Here is a 15,526-nt window from a genome sequence, read left to right as displayed (position 1 = left end):
TTAGATTTGCAGTTTCTTTCATAGGTTAGACCAACCTTCTGGTAGACACTTGAATTCAGTGCATTGAGAAGATACAGCGTTTCATGTTATTCTAGATAGTAATGTTCATTTGAATCTTTGCATATTAGTGGAAGATTTAATGTGAAGTTTTATGTTAAATAATCAAAGTCTACAGCTGATGAGAAAGTTGATTCATAGGTCTCACAAAATTGTAGAGTTATAAAACCAAAATGTTAAGACTGGAAGAGACTTAGGGAATTACCTAATGCTAGAAAGGCAAATAGTTTTCCTCATATAACAAATACAATCTGAAGAAAAATTGGTGATGGCTAGCACAGGAGAAGGACATACGTGTGCCCACCAGGACACTCTATCCTGGTCTATCCTGCTTTAACTGAAGCCCTAAAGATTATAAGTAGCTGCTAGTTAGTGCTCAGAATGGATGATATCTGTCTTCAGTTCTCATCCCGTGGTTTTTTTAATCCCAACTAAATCATATTACCTTGTTATATGGCATCTTTTTTTTTTTTTAATTATGCTGTCTTTTCACATCTATTTATATTGCTTTAGAAACTTAAATTTATCAGAGCCAGCTGAATCTTAACCCTCAAATATTGTTCTGGAAAAGGAGCATGGCAGTGATGTTTACAGAAGGAAATACTAAATGAAGTCCCTGGGCTAGGGGGGCATTTATGTACATGTTGAACTCTTATCAGTATAGACTAAGTGCCTGTCTGTACCTTGGTCACAAATAATAAAACCAGGAAAGGTCACTGCAGTGTTAATATTTCCCTCTAGGTTTAACCTGAACTTAAAACTGATGCTTTCAGACCCCAGATTTTATAGCTGTTATATACTTTTACTTTTACCTTCCCCATTGTTATTGCTGTTTAGTCACTAAGTCTTGTCGGACTCTTGTGACCCCATGGACTATAGCCCTCCAGGCTCCTCTGTTCATGGGATTTCCTTGGAGTGGGTTGCCATCTCCTTCTCCGGGGAATCTTCCCGACCCAGGGATCGAACCTGTGTCTCCTGCATTGGCAGGTGGATTCTTTACCACTGAGCCACCAGGGACTCTACCCATAATACTAGGTTATGTGATCCTCAGGGAGGACTTAACATTTCTGGGGCCCCAATTGTCAAGCATATTCTTAGCACACACTCCAGGATTGGTCCATTTTTTGTTAATTGAATATTCATTCAGTAAAGACATGTTTAAAGTACTGTGCTATGAAAAGTCCCAAATGTGAATGATCACAACACCAGGGCCATGTAACCATATCAGGACACTGAATATGTAGCTATAACAGAGTTTGACACCCAAATGACATAATTGCCCTTCCTTCTGTGTGAGGTATCCAGAGGAATTGAAATCTGAATATGTGAGTGAGCAGAAGAAAAGAAAAATTAGATGAATTCTTTCCTGGTCAGGACCCTTTTCATTCAAGTGACCCAAACTATGAAATGCCAACTTCATGTGTCCACAGCCTAAGGGACGGCAAGTGGGGCTGATGACCAGATACAGATGATCCTGATGGGGAAAAGTAATTTGTTTCAGCAAAAAGTAATTTGTTTTTTATTCTCTTTCTGTGGTTGAACATTTTTATTTGGGATGTAGTAAGAATCAGGTGCCTGCATGGTTATGGTCTCCAGCCTAGTGGTGTGGAGATGGATGTTGAAGGAGCTGAAGTTGGACTGGACAGGAAAAGGCAACCTAATTGTGTCAAATGATTTCTCCTGTCCTGATTACTATGAAAATCATTTTCAAGACCAACCTCCCTACATAATATTAATAGTTCAATAATAAATGGACCCTGGCCTAAGTGACTTAACATGTATTACCTCATTTGTCATCACAAACATGGTGAAGGAAAGATATTTTTATTACCCCCATTTTGCAGATGAGGAAACTGAGGCACAGAGTAAGTATCTTACCCAGCTTTGAACAGCTCGTCGATAGCAGAGTCAGAATTTGAGCATCGTGGTATAATTCTTGCATGATGGTGTAGAAGTTAGAACATGTGCATGTGTGCACATCAGAAGATAAACTTCAGTCTGGAATTTGAGGCTTCTCTGAGGGCCCTGGGTTTTATTAGTTGTTCTTTGAGACCGGATTCTATCTGCATGTACTTTGACTATAAAAGGCCTGATTTCTTGGGCTTTCAGCTAGGTCTGAGAAAGGTCTATAAATAGAACTACTAAATGGCCAACCGCTTCGTGTCTTGGCAGCGGTTCTGTCTGAACACCCTCCAGCACGAGTGGTTCCGCGTGTCCAGCCAGAAGTCGGCCATCCCGGCCATGGTGGGGGACTACATAGCCGCCTTTGAGGCCATCTCCCCGGAAGTCCTGCGTCACGTCATCAACATGGCGGACGGCAACGGCAATACCGCCCTGCACTACAGCGTGTCCCACTCCAACTTCGAGATCGTGAAGATGCTCTTGGACGCGGGTGCGCTGGCAATCCCTTTCTCTCCTCCAGCAGGCTCAGGTTGTGACTCATCTCGAAGGAGCTAGCCGACCCACTCCTCAGTTCTGTGACCCTTCTAAAAACCTTTCCATTGCTTTTCCCCATGAGACGGTAGGAATCTCATTCTTGAGTCATTCGTGGGAGGCTTGAAGCAGATTCCAGATCTGTTTTGGAAGGTGCCATTGAGGATATTCGTGCTGCAGTTCAGCACACATGACTGACATTTGGTAACACACATGACTCACATTCCCGCCTGCGCTGACTCAGGTAGGCTTGCCGGGTTCATTCTCAAGAGGCAGAACGCTCCTCCTGGGGCCAGAGCCACAGCTTTCCTGTCTGTGGGCTGCTCTCTCTGCTTGGGCCATGACCCCTCTCCAGCCACTTTGCCGAGCTGTGCAGTTAATCACAGTGGCGATCAGGCAAAGCTGCTGCAACGGATTGTGGTAGAAGCATCACTGTTCCCGCCAAAATGCACCCTATTCCTGGGGAATCAGCTTTGAGAAAAGAAAGTGTTATTCTTGAATCTGAATCATAGTAATAAGAACAGTGAAAATGTTTGTTAGTAATTAGAACTCAACCATTTGAGAATATAGCCAATGGATGTATTAAACATGGAGTGAGAGGGTGTTACATAGAAGGGTCGCCTTGAGTAATAGGGAGCTTTCAACTTTTTGTTCAAGTTATCGATACCTTGAGTCTGTAAGTCACTTGATTTCTTTTTGAAATACGTATTTTTACTTCTAATTTGATGGATACAGAATCCACAGTACCTCAATCTGATGAATGAGAATGCAGTGTGAACATCTGATTTAGAATATGCAGTGCAATTGTCCAGTTTTCCCATTCTGCTTCTTGACCCAGCTGTCCGAATTTTTTTCTGCTTTGTTTTGGGAACACTGGATTAATGCAGAGACCAAACAAATCTATCTTTTTTTCTAAGTTTGATTGTTCTCAGTTTAGGGGCCATGTTAGGATAAAACTGTTTCCAGTTTAAAGGAGGAAATTCCAAACCTCCTTCCCTTCAGACTTTCCAGACTATAAACAGAGTTAGTGATACTCTCAGCACAAGTTACTGTTTTAACAGAGACATGGATAATATCCGGGAAAGCTAAGAACAGGATTTCAGGATTGGTTCTGAAAGTAACAGTTTAATCTGCCCTTGGAAATTTTGTATGGGCAGAATATTTTGGTAAACTAAATTATTTTAGTTCCATTGTTGGATGGCTTTGGTTAATCACTTTTCTGGATTTACTTCACTTTTTATAATGCTCACCTTTATAGACTGGGGTTGTGGCTCCATAAAGAGTGTTTGTGAATCTAGAATACCAGTAACATAAGCAAAGAGCCAAATGCCAGAGATAGTAAGAAGCCTTGAAGAGCATGTCTGTTCACCCACTTCTCCACCAGACAGATTTTTTTCTTTTCTTTTCCCTTTTCTATGTTAAAAAATATGCACTATTGTAAATACCATTATGTCCCCAGTATGCAGTTTTTTAGAACTTAAGAACGTTTTCACCATACCGTCTCTTCTCAATCTCAATGACAGAAACACCCTAAGCACTTTAATTATATCTGGTCTCACATAAAAAGTTTCTTGCCTGCACTGTCCATTCCTTTCATTTTATTAGAAAGTGCTGAAGGAACTTAAGGATGCCTGCAGGATAATTTAGGCCCTGTGTGTGTATGTATGCTTAGTCGTGTCTGACTCTTTACAACACTGTGAACTGTAGCCTGCTAGGCTCCTCTGTCCATGGACTTTTCCAGGCAAGAATACTGGAGTGGGTTGCCATTTCTTCCTTCAGGGGATCTTCCTGACCCAGGGATCAAACTCTGTCTCCTGCGTCTCCTGCATTGACAGATGGATTCTTTACCACTTAGCCACCTGGGAAGCCTAATTTAGGCCCTGAAGACTCCTTAAGAATTACGGGACTAGAAGAGCTCTGGTTTATTGAGTCTAGGAGTCCCTGACAGTTTGTAAGGGATTTAACTAAAGTTGCTGTCAGACCACAGTTCATAGAGCTGGGTGTCATGTGATTGGATTCTGATTCGAAGGGTCCCAAATGAGTCGGAGCATCAAGCTCAGGGTCTCAGAGTGAGCCGTGGTTTATGAGTGGGGAACACCATATTCAGTGTTCCTGCATAAGCCTCTACAAATCTTTCTTTCTCTTGTAGCTCTGATCACCTTCTTCACTCCAAAACGGTGATGTTCTAGACAGAGATTAGTGTCTAGATCCCACATTATGTTGTATTCTTCAAAGCAACCATTACTTGGAACAGCCTCCCAGACTTCCAGGCTGTTTTAGTTCAACCACTATTTGCAAACAAGAGGGGCTGTGAAAGCTTGCTGTCATTTCTCACGAGCTAGAAAAAAACTTTTTCTTTGGTTCGGTATGAAAACATCTCTCACATTTCCTTCTGACTCACTCTGGGACTTTGACTGCTGGAGGCCATTTCGCTGGGCTTTCCCATACTCCATACCTTCAGTTTAGGAGGACAACTGATGCTGTTAGAAGACTGGCTCTTGCCTCAAGAGACTCATGTTTTTGCAGACGTGTGTAACGTGGATCACCAGAATAAGGCAGGGTACACCCCCATCATGCTGGCAGCCCTCGCTGCCGTGGAAGCAGAGAAAGACATGCAAGTTGTGGAAGAGCTCTTCGCCTGTGGGGATGTGAACGCCAAAGCCAGCCAGGTGAGCACACTTACTTGCAGATTCTGTGCTAGTTGGCATAGCTGTGACCTGCACAAGTGCCCTTGCCACGCTCCTAACCACTGAGCACCATCCGTGTGGCTGCCCAGTGGTCCTTGATGACTAAACACACCCATGAAACGCTGGCTTAACCACACAGTGGAAACTTCTCCCTTCTCTGCCTTGCAGTGCATCTGTTTGAAGCCATGTGCACGTGAATTGTGGGTCAGCCTGCCTGTGGGTGACTGGGAGTCCCCACCACCTACCCAGTGGCTGCTGCTCCCTGACTGTCTCCAGATCACAGTGTCTTCCTGCCTGCACAGGGCCCCTCACCTAGATGTGATCACAGTTGACTTGTGACCATCTTCTGAACTTTGTAGCTCCTTGCTATCATGAGACAGATCCTCCAAGCCAAAGGGAAAACTGACTCATGACTTTAGGGTCTTACTTATGATTTCATAGCTCACGAGAAGTGAGTTTCTCCCTGCTTGCCACCACCCAGCCCCAAGTAATTCCCTGTCGATTCTTTCCCGTCGTCATTCTCCCTGCTTCCCTTCCCCCAGCACAGCCCCACTGTGGGCCACACCCTGCCAACCCACCATGTGCTTCTCAAGTCCGCTGTTGTTTCTCCTCACAGGCAGGACAGACAGCCCTCATGCTGGCGGTCAGTCATGGGCGGATCGACATGGTGAAGGGCCTGCTGGCCTGCGGGGCTGATGTCAACATTCAGGACGATGAGGGCTCCACCGCCCTGATGTGCGCCAGTGAGCATGGGCACGTGGAGATCGTCAAGCTGCTGCTGGCCCAGCCAGGCTGCAACGGCCACCTGGAGGACAATGTAAGCTGTCTCCACGGGTGGGGCCTCAAGACCAATGACATGCAGGGACCTGGGGGAGAGGCGGTGCTGCTTGACCAGGGGAGAGAGCAAATCCTCCTTTATCCTCCTCAGGGATTTGTGTTGTCATCCAGGCCACTTCCCTTCACAGCCCAGCTTGGCAGCATCTTCTGTGTACAGACTAATATTCCCATTAACTGAAGCCAAGGGCAGAAAGTGAAATAGGTCTCACTCCAAAATTTATAAAAGGAAGAAGGTGATGGGCATGTACGAGAACCAGTATACTAAAGGGAGGTAAGCAGAGCCACAGTGCAGAAGCGAATTCGGTGTAGGTCACGGCCAGGTGCACGGAGTGAAGAGGACCAGCCCGCCCCCCCCCCCCGCACCCCTGGCCCACTTGGAAACCCGTCAGTGGGGCCCATCCGAGTGAATAATTTGTGCCCTTTCATCAGCTAGGGGATCCGGACTATCTTGGCTTGCTTTCAGCACATCATTCTCGGGCTGTTCCCATCATTGTCGCTTTCATCTCCTTCCTCTCCCAGTTCCCAAACTTTCCCATTCCCAGATAACCCCTTGACTGGAAAACTGGAAAAAATTCTGAGGAAAGCTGCTGATCTGGGTGTCTCCAGACCAAAGAGGAGGAGAACCAATAGGTCATGGCACAGGAACTAACATTTGGGTGGTGACAAGATTCAGAGGTCCAAAGGTCCCAGAGGACTGGCTGGGTTGGTTCTGTTTTTGAAAGTTTATCTCTCTGGAGCACAGGTTGAAACCGGGGCTTCCATTGGCCCCAAGCACTAAAAGATTAGAGGGAAAACATTCTCCTTTGCGCTACACTTGAGATCCTGGTAGGCCCACACCAGCAGGAAGAGCCAGTCAGTGCAGGCATTCACTGGCAGGAAGGACTGACTGGCGTCCGCAGTTGCAGTAACCTCCCCAGGAGCACGTGAGCTGCAGTTGCTCCAGATTCCTTTCACATCCGCTGCAGGGGAGGGCCAGCTTCCCGCTCTCTTTCCTTAAAAGCAGTCTGTGTTTCATGTGCCTTGATTCTGTTTGCTCTTCTACTCTCAGCAAAGAACAGCTTGTAGATCTCGTAATAAGAGGCCATTGAGCCGCAGTGACTTCCAGAAATCCTGGTCCCCTGTTTGCTTCCTTATCCTTCAAGGAGCAAGAGGCTATCCATCTGGCCTCTGGAAGAAAAGTAACTCCCAGAATTCAGAGTGGCAGGGAGGACCCTAAGGTTCAAACCACACACAGATTGTTCCCTGCCGCTGGTGACCAGAAGGGAATCCTTATCCCAGGACTAGAAAGAAAATAAGTTGTGCCATATTTTGTCTTTTTATTATTGTTAATTACTTTTGGTTAAAGTATAGTTGATGTCCAGTATGCTGTTTTGTCTTGATACAGCTTTCAGTTCAGTTCAGTTCAGTTGCTCAGTCTTGTCTGACTCTTTGCGACCCCATGAATCTCAGCATGCCAGGCCTCCCTGTCCATCACCAACTCCCAGAGTTTACTCAAACTCATGTCCATCGAGTCGGTGATGCCATCCAACCATCTCATCTTCTGTCATCCCCTTCTCCTCCTGCCCCCAATCCCTCCCAGCATCAGGGTCTTTTCCAGTGAGTCAACTCTTCGCATCTGGTGGCCAAAGTATTGGGAATTTCAGCTTCAGCATCAGTCCTTCCAATGAACACCCAGGACTGATCTCCTTTAGGATGGACTGGTTGGATCTCCTTGCAGTCTAAGGGACTCTCAAGAGTCTTCTCCAACACCATAGTTCAAAAGCATCAATTTTTTGGCGCTCAGCTTTCTTCACAGTCCGACTGTCACATCCATACGTGACCACTGGAAAAACCATAGCCTTGACTAGACAGATCTTTGTTGGCAAAGTAATGTCTCTGCTTTTTAATATGCTATCTGGGTTGTTCATAACTTTACTTTTATATCCATCTAAATTCCTGCATTTTAATGGAATCCTAACTGAAAATTTTCTTTCCCATATTTAGTGTTTCCCCTCGTATATCCATAAGATATATTCCTGTGAAGCAGCAGGATTCAGTGCTTAAATGTAGGTGTGACTTGGAGTGTTCTACAAGGGCGGTTAGGGCTGTAGGACCCACTCCCTCCCCAAGAGGAAAGTTAAGAGATTCTTGGCAAATTGCAGGGCATTAGAACAGACACCACACTGCTTGATGGCTCATTTGTAATTATAAGAAGAAAAAAAAAGTTACGTTTCTATCCCTGCCTTTGCCTACTGCCCCCTGCCCATGGGCTAGCTGAGTGAATTAGAGCCCTTCCTGGGCAGCCTGTTTTTGTTGAGACTTCCCTGTGTGCAGACATACACACTGACCACTGTGAGGCGATGACACTGGCAACGGGCTGATCCTTGTCTGAGGGGTTGTGCCTCTATCATTCTGACATCGTTCAGGCTTGGCGCCTAAGAGGTCCAGAGAGTTTCCTAAAGAACTGAACAAACAGCTAGACTGGGGAGCCTTACCCAATCAAGAGGGACCGGTGCTGTTAGCTCTTGGCTACCGGGAAGTTTGAGAAACCCAACCTTCTTTGTTTCCGTCTCATCTCCAGGATGGCAGCACCGCGCTCTCGATAGCCCTGGAAGCCGGACACAAGGACATTGCCGTCCTGCTGTACGCCCACGTCAACTTCGCCAAAGCCCAGTCTCCGGTCAGTGTTGTCCACCTGGCGTTCGTACACAGGCTGACAGCCACCAGACTAGTTGGCCCCCTTCCTCAGGGAACTGACAGGACACGCAGGTTTCATGATGATTCTGAAAACCAAAGTTTGAGTCTAGAGTGTAAGAATTCATCATTTTTGCCCCACCCAGAGGGCCAGGAGTGCTAATGGTTAGCACAGCAGATGCTGGATGCCTGCTTGTCCTCACACCCTTACAGGAAGGATTTGTTCTGGACAGAGTTAACCAAATGGCACATTTTGAGCCCATAAATGCACATTGCCTTCCTGGCATCTTTCTTAAAGCAGACAGTGAGCAGCAGCCCGTGGTCCCAGCGTTTCCTCTCAGCAGGAAGTTGACTTCCCAGGACAGCTGGAGGTGGCTCTGCCAAGCCCACTGGCCTGAGAGCAGCTCCCGCTGGAGGACCGTGTATGGGGTTCCAGCCCTCCTGGCTCTGGCTCATGCGTGGTACTCATGGAGTTCCTGTGTCACAGAGGACGCATCTACCTGAGGTCACTGACTAACCCCCAGTTTTTTTTTCCTTTCCTTTCCTGGTCTCTAGGGCACCCCTAGACTTGGAAGGAAGACATCTCCTGGTCCCACCCACCGAGGGTCATTTGACTGATTGTGTGCAAATAGCCGTCCATTTACATGCCACCACTAAGCTGCTAATTGTTCCTGTTGGGCTGACAGACTGAATGTACGTTGTGCCTGAGCTCACCAGCAAACAGAACACAGAAAGCCGGGGGCTGAAGGCTGGAGCTGCCAGGGGAAGCTGAGCCAGCAAGAGATTTCTGGCTGGGCACACAGGCCTCCCTTCTGGCCATCTTCCCTCTGTGTAGGGCACACTTGCTGTTGAGTCTCTGCTCCGTTATGTACAGTTGTAGGAAATTGTAACCTGACCTGAGTGGGCAACTTCTGTTACTTCTGTTCCTGCTCTCCACACCCCCACCACTGCTGAAAAGTATCAAGTTCTCACTGGCATGGTGTTTTTAAAACTTTTCCACAAGTATTTATATTTACTAAATGTGGACCCATTGGTATATTTACTAAATGTGGACCCATTGGAAAGTTCTTTGAAAGCTCCATTCCAGGATGGTTTTGTTGATTTTCCTTTTGTCTTTATTATTTTAAAATAAGGAAGTTGAGATGACTTTGATCATGAATGAATCAGGCCTGGGCTGGTAGGTTTCTGGTTTTAAAAATAAAAGGTGGAATGTCTCAATAAGTATAAAACTTAACAAAAGGAAGTCTATTCAGTTGGTTTTATCTAGGTGGCTGTATTATATGACATTTTATACAAAGGGTATCTATATAAAATTGACACAGTATTTTGAACTTTTATATTCCATAGTAACTGAAGACATGAAGAACGACATGTAATGTTGCCGTATTTTTATTAATAATTGCACAATTCTGTGTCTAATGATGAAAGTTGAATTGTGTTAGAGAAATTGGCTATCCATTGGCCTCTAGAGAAACATAGTGTAGTTCTCCATGTATTTATGGATTCCTTTATCCCATGTCACATTTACTTTGGTCTTATATGTATTTAAATGTTTGAAGTGCCTTAGACTCTTGCCATATTTTCAAAATAAAATTTCATTAAGCTCTTTTACTTGTCCCTGCTTCATTTCTGACAGCTGTCTGCCCCGATCCTTTTGACTTACAGCAGTGGCAGCGAAAGCTGATGGGCGGAGGGTGACTGCCCTGTCCACTCGTCTTAGGCTCCAGCAAAGGGAGACGCCTCCAAGCGCATGACTTCATCTCCAGCTCTGCTCATTACTCAGGTTGCACAGCAGGAGTCTCAGACTTAAGACCTAATTAGGCAGACAATTCATCAGACAGGTAACCTCACAGTTAACTCCTAAGCTAACTCTTCTCTGGTGCAGCAGCACTGGTCCTTGACTCTAGTTTGGGGGGCAGCTGCTGGGTGACTGGTTGAAACCTGCAGGGATGAAAAGGGAAAGATGAAACTATACACACATTATTCCAGCGTGCTGTTGGCTCAGCAGCACCTGTTTTCAGATACTTTGTAAAAAGTGAAGGGAATGATTCTCATATGAAATGAAGAAGCATGGCAGCCAAAATGCAACTGTGTTTTGGCATAATTGCTGGTGGTGAACTTTAACCGGTGCCATTTGTGAGAGCCCGGGTGTATGGGAGACGCATCACTGAACCAGGAAAGTGAGGGCTGAGGTACTTGGAGTCGTGAGCACCCCTTTCCCTCCCATGATGGATCTGCTTGCTCTGGGATCTGTGCTAAATTTCATTTCAGATAGTTATTCAAACCCAAGTTCCCTCAGACCTGAAATAGGACAATAAATTAAAGTGGAAGAGTTTGTGTTTGAGAAGTGGGGCTGTGAGTTTTCTGCCACTTAACAGCATGACACGCCTTTTGAGCAAGGAAGTATCTCAGGTGGTTTGCAGTCCTCAGAATTTTCTTTGTTTCATTTGAGAATGGAAGGCACTCATACCTTCCATGCATAAGAAAATGAATTCCTACATCTGCATGCTGCATTTCAGGTTTCTTATGCTGAGTTTTGCAGAAGCAAATGAGTGCTTGTTGTATCTGGAAGGAGGTATTTATGGAGCTAACTTCTGGGTAACATATGCTGGCTTGTGCCTTGTTTGCTCTGCTCGCTCTGGGCACTTAGAATGCTTTTTATCTTGGGATCTTGGCACACTATAAAACCAGCCTGACTTCCCCCATTGGGACAGCTGCGATTTATGGAGGCACCATTCCATAAAGGGATTTGTGGCAGGAGACTTGGGCACATTCCCCAAGTGAGGGCAACAGAGGGCTGGAGACTCCTCAGTGTATTGTCCAGCTTTAGTGAAGAGAAGGCTTAACCTTTAAGTGACAGAGAGCCAATTTCCCGGACATCCTTGTCCTAGAAATGTGGAGGCTAACCTGGAATCCTCCCCAAGACAGAAGGTATAAAGCAGCAGGAAACTTGAGACTGTAGTGTTGAAAAAAAAAAAAAGCAAAACTGACCCCTTGTCCTCCACCATCATGATTAAATGGACTAAATCCTATGCTTACTATGGGGGAGGAGGCCTTGCTCTTGGCAGTAGTCCCCAAAATACATGCAGTACTGGACCCTTCTCCTAAGTTACCAGTACACTAATAAGAAGAATTTTATCCTAGACTTTTGTATTAATAATAATGAAATACTGCAGATATATAACAGCTCTTGCAGATAGAATCAGGTAAGAAAACTGCTATTTTTTTTCCCTCAAAGGCGATAACATTTCTTTAAATCCTAATGATTTAAAACCTTTTGGGGTCCAGGGAGCCTGCTGCAAGTAGAGACAGTTTTATTTTTGTTGAGGCTTTTGTGTAATTGGTTCACAGCATGCATAAGAATTTCCTGAAGGAGCTGATGAAAATGCAAATTCTGGGCCCCACCCTGAGGATTCCAATTCTTAAGGTCTGAGAATCTGCTCTGCTATCAAAGCATCCCAGGTGTTTCCCAGTGTGGCCATTGGTCCACACCGAGAATGTTATCATTCCTGAATTATGAGATGCTATTCATATGTTCTTTTCCAAACAAGTTAGGTGGGGTGGGGAGAGCTATAGCCAAACAAGAAACCTGACATTGAATCAATTATCTTTGGTGAGTAGTCTTCGTGTGGCATTTTTCCACGTTCAGTGATGTTTCTGCATCTCCTGGAATAGTCATTACCAGACGGCCAGGGATCAGGGCTGCCCAGGATCTTTTTACTGTGTTTGTGGTGTAGGAGGAGGAGGTGGCTCTGTACATGAATGAGTGATGGAAGTTAAGCAGGCAGACAGCTCTTGGAGCATTTTCCTAAGTTCATCTTTTCTTTCCTTCCCCACTTCCTCATGAAGCAAGACTTATTACTGTACAGGAAAGAGAAGGTCACGGCCTGTGGCTTTGACTTTGGAATAAAGGCCATTTTCTGTATTCTTTTTTACTGAAAGAACAGTTCTTGTTGAGCCCTGGGCCTTAGCCAGAGACTGTTTGGTGCTTTCTGCCATACGGAAATTACTAATCATACGTTTACTCTCTTCTTATTCAGCATGGCTGTAATTTAGAACCCAGCTGATCATAAAAATATATTTAAAGTACATTTTGTTGAAGGGATGTGGCTAAACCGCTGGTCGCAGTGTTCCAGGGCTGCCCAGGCTTGCCCTCCCTCCCCACCAAAGGCCTGGCTACTTCCTATGGGGAGGAGTTGGGAAGTCACATCAGCTCTTTAAGGGTGAAAGATGGAGCAACTCAGCACTCGTCATGGTGTCCCTGAGATACCTGGCCTGAATTCTGGCAAGGATTTTGTAGAGAAGCTGGAAGGCAAAGTACCGGTGTAGCCTGATTTTGAGGACATTTGGCGAAGGGCTGGCATTTTAGGAAACCAGCTGCCTTCTGCCTCTCCATAAAAACTACTGATTTCATAGACAAGGGAATGGGCACCATATCCCTAACTTTCAGATAATAGAAGCTGCATAAAAAATATTCCTAAGACCAAATGGCATTCTTATACCTGGGGAAAACATATGTTTTACATTTGTTCCCCATTCCCCAACTCAGAAAGATCCAGTTAACGCAGCCCTAGAACCACTATGAAGGGGAGGAAGAGAAAACCCCTGAGCTGCAGGTGGGCAGGAGCTGTTTGCCCAGGGGTGTCAGGGGCAGCTCAATGCTGGAGAGGCTGGCTGTCGGGGACCTCGTGCCAGCAGGGCGGGCCTCTTACTTCTCATGTGTCAGGCAGCAAAGAGATTCTGGCTGTGACTCCATCTGCTGTTACGAAATGCTGAATGTGCTTAAACAAACAGGTAATAAAGGCAACACTCATCAATAAAGGTCTCAGAAAGTTCAGAGAGTTCTCCCTGCAATACACACCCCCAAACCCTGTCTGAAATATGTCCCTCCCCAGAAAAGCCAGCCCTCTGACAGGAAGCTTCATAAGATCAGCCTTCCTGCTTGGGTTTGTAACACCTGCCAGGACTGAAGAGTTCCGGTCCCTGGTTGATAAATCCGAGTTGAATGAATGAGTGTTGGAAGTCTGATGGGGGTTCTCATTAGGAAGGGGAAGGAGAGGCCTGAGAGGGGCTGGGCACCCCTGACAGCAATCTTGCCCCTAGCCTTATGTAGCTGACCTGTTAGGTTTACTTTGTGATCATTCGTCAGGCTGTATACTCATGATTTATGTACTTTCCTGTGGGTGTATTAACTTTAATATTTTTTATTAAAAAATAAAAACATTTTATGAATTAAGATATTCTTGGGGAAAAAAAGATATTGATTTTGTTTGTAGGAACAAAGAGATAGTGAATGTAAGACTAAGAACTCTATGCCCTGCCAGTTCCTGCCAGGTGTTTTTTTTTGTAAACAAGTTTATTTAAACAACAAGACGCTTGACTTGAAGGGAAAACTGTCTAGGATTCATTTCTTTTAGAGTAATTTATCCCTGCTTAAAGACATATTGCCCTACATGTAACAGCTACGTACTAAAAAGTTATAAAATTGTTCTTGGTTTTACAATGATAAATGAAAAACATTAAAATTCTCCAATCGAACAAGGTATGCAAGAATTTTTATGTTGTTCTTTTTTTTGTTAAACAGTGAGAGCAAAATAACTTACTGGAATATAAAGATAAGAGCTGATGAGCATGCCACTAATGGAGAAAAGGGGGTATTTTCATGGAATCAATGTTTTTCCCTATCCCATCTCCATTTTATGTTGATCATAACATACCATTGGCCATTTAGTTTAAAAAAAAGTGCAATATGCTTGTATACATACACCAGTTACTTTATGTACAATAAAGGAATGAGGAAGGGGAAATGAAAGAATAGAGAAACTATTACTGTAGTAGTCAGAGTGTGGTGGAACCAAATTGCAGTTTTCTAATTGAGAATGTCTTCTTGGTCTGGAAGAACAGAATTCTGGAGTAAAGTAGCAGGTTCCCTTTTTAGTAGACACCTCCTGTCTGCTACTGGAATACGATTGTATCTTCATCTTCCATCTCCAGCTGTGCAGTTGTGTCTATTTCATTGATTGACTGCCTGTCAAATTGGAATCTGATCTGCCTCATTGACAAGCCCTGTCGTTCACAATAGGCTTTCATTAGTTTACTAAGAGGCCTCTTAATCTTTTTTTTTTTTTTCGACAAGACAGTTCTTTATTGCTATAAAACTACTGTATACCCAACCCATCTTAGAGATCATTGCAATAGGCAACTAGGGGATTTATAAAAAGCTAAAAGTACTTACATTGAATTATATAATTACATTGAATTATATAATAGCAGACCCTGCAATTAACAACGCTGAGATAGGCTCTAAGATTTCCTAGGTCTCTTCAAATTCTCTAGTGAAGATTCTTCCCTTGTTTAGGTTTGCATGTGTTTGGTCCCTGAAAGTTAAATATCATCTGTTGATTTTGATTGCTGGTTTTTGTTTCATTCATTCACAGGGCACATATTCAAGTTTTCTTAAAGGCACATCTTTCCACATCTCTAAGTGTGGCAAGAGTTTCTAACCTGGGATAAAGTGTAAACTCTTTTAAGATATTACTATATGCATTTTGTATATTGTTTTGTTTTTTTCTTTTTTTTCCATTTATTTTTATTAGTTGGAGGCTAATTACTTTACAATATTGTGGTGGTTTTTGTCATACATTGACATGAATCAGTCATGGATTTACATGTATTCCCCATCCTGATCCCCCCTCCACCCGATTCCTCTGGGTCTTCCCAGTGCATCAAGGCCTCTTAATCTTAAACTGCACCACAGAACCATCCTGCCCCACCACCTTCAAATTAATATGATCATTGTTCTCAGTCTTGACTTCTTCCTTGGGCTTTTTATCTGCCAT

At 44.4% G+C, this 15,526-nt stretch overlaps 2 protein-coding genes across 6 annotated transcripts in view; one reads left to right on the top strand and one right to left on the bottom strand.

Moving 5' to 3' along the window:
* The window catches only part of KANK1 (KN motif and ankyrin repeat domains 1), a 213,530-nt gene extending 203,236 nt beyond the window's left edge, over positions 1 to 10,294 (top strand). For all 5 annotated transcript variants that reach the window (XM_043890720.1, XM_043890719.1, XM_043890721.1 and 2 more), the window contains 5 exons: positions 2,230 to 2,449; positions 5,017 to 5,159; positions 5,794 to 5,994; positions 8,575 to 8,673; positions 9,243 to 10,294. In XM_043890720.1, the coding sequence (XP_043746655.1) occupies positions 2,230 to 2,449; positions 5,017 to 5,159; positions 5,794 to 5,994; positions 8,575 to 8,673; positions 9,243 to 9,305 (726 nt within the window). In that variant the 3' untranslated portion in view covers positions 9,306 to 10,294. The remainder of the gene's footprint in view (positions 1 to 2,229; positions 2,450 to 5,016; positions 5,160 to 5,793; positions 5,995 to 8,574; positions 8,674 to 9,242) is intronic.
* Positions 10,295 to 14,371: 4,077 nt separating this feature from the next.
* Positions 14,372 to 15,526, bottom strand: LOC122685795 (small ubiquitin-related modifier 2-like). Its single transcript, XM_043890723.1, has 2 exons — positions 15,420 to 15,526; positions 14,372 to 14,793 (listed from the first exon to the last, which is right to left on the bottom strand). The coding sequence occupies exons 1-2, from the start codon at positions 15,524 to 15,526 to the stop codon at positions 14,643 to 14,645; spliced, it is 258 nt and encodes an 85-aa protein (XP_043746658.1). The 3' UTR covers positions 14,372 to 14,642.

This window comes from Cervus elaphus, chromosome 29 (genome assembly GCF_910594005.1).
Source record: "Cervus elaphus chromosome 29, mCerEla1.1, whole genome shotgun sequence".
Classification (NCBI taxonomy): domain Eukaryota; kingdom Metazoa; phylum Chordata; class Mammalia; order Artiodactyla; family Cervidae; genus Cervus; species Cervus elaphus.
The sequence above is the reverse complement of the archived record's forward strand: the minus strand, read 5'-3'. Positions and strand labels throughout refer to the sequence as shown.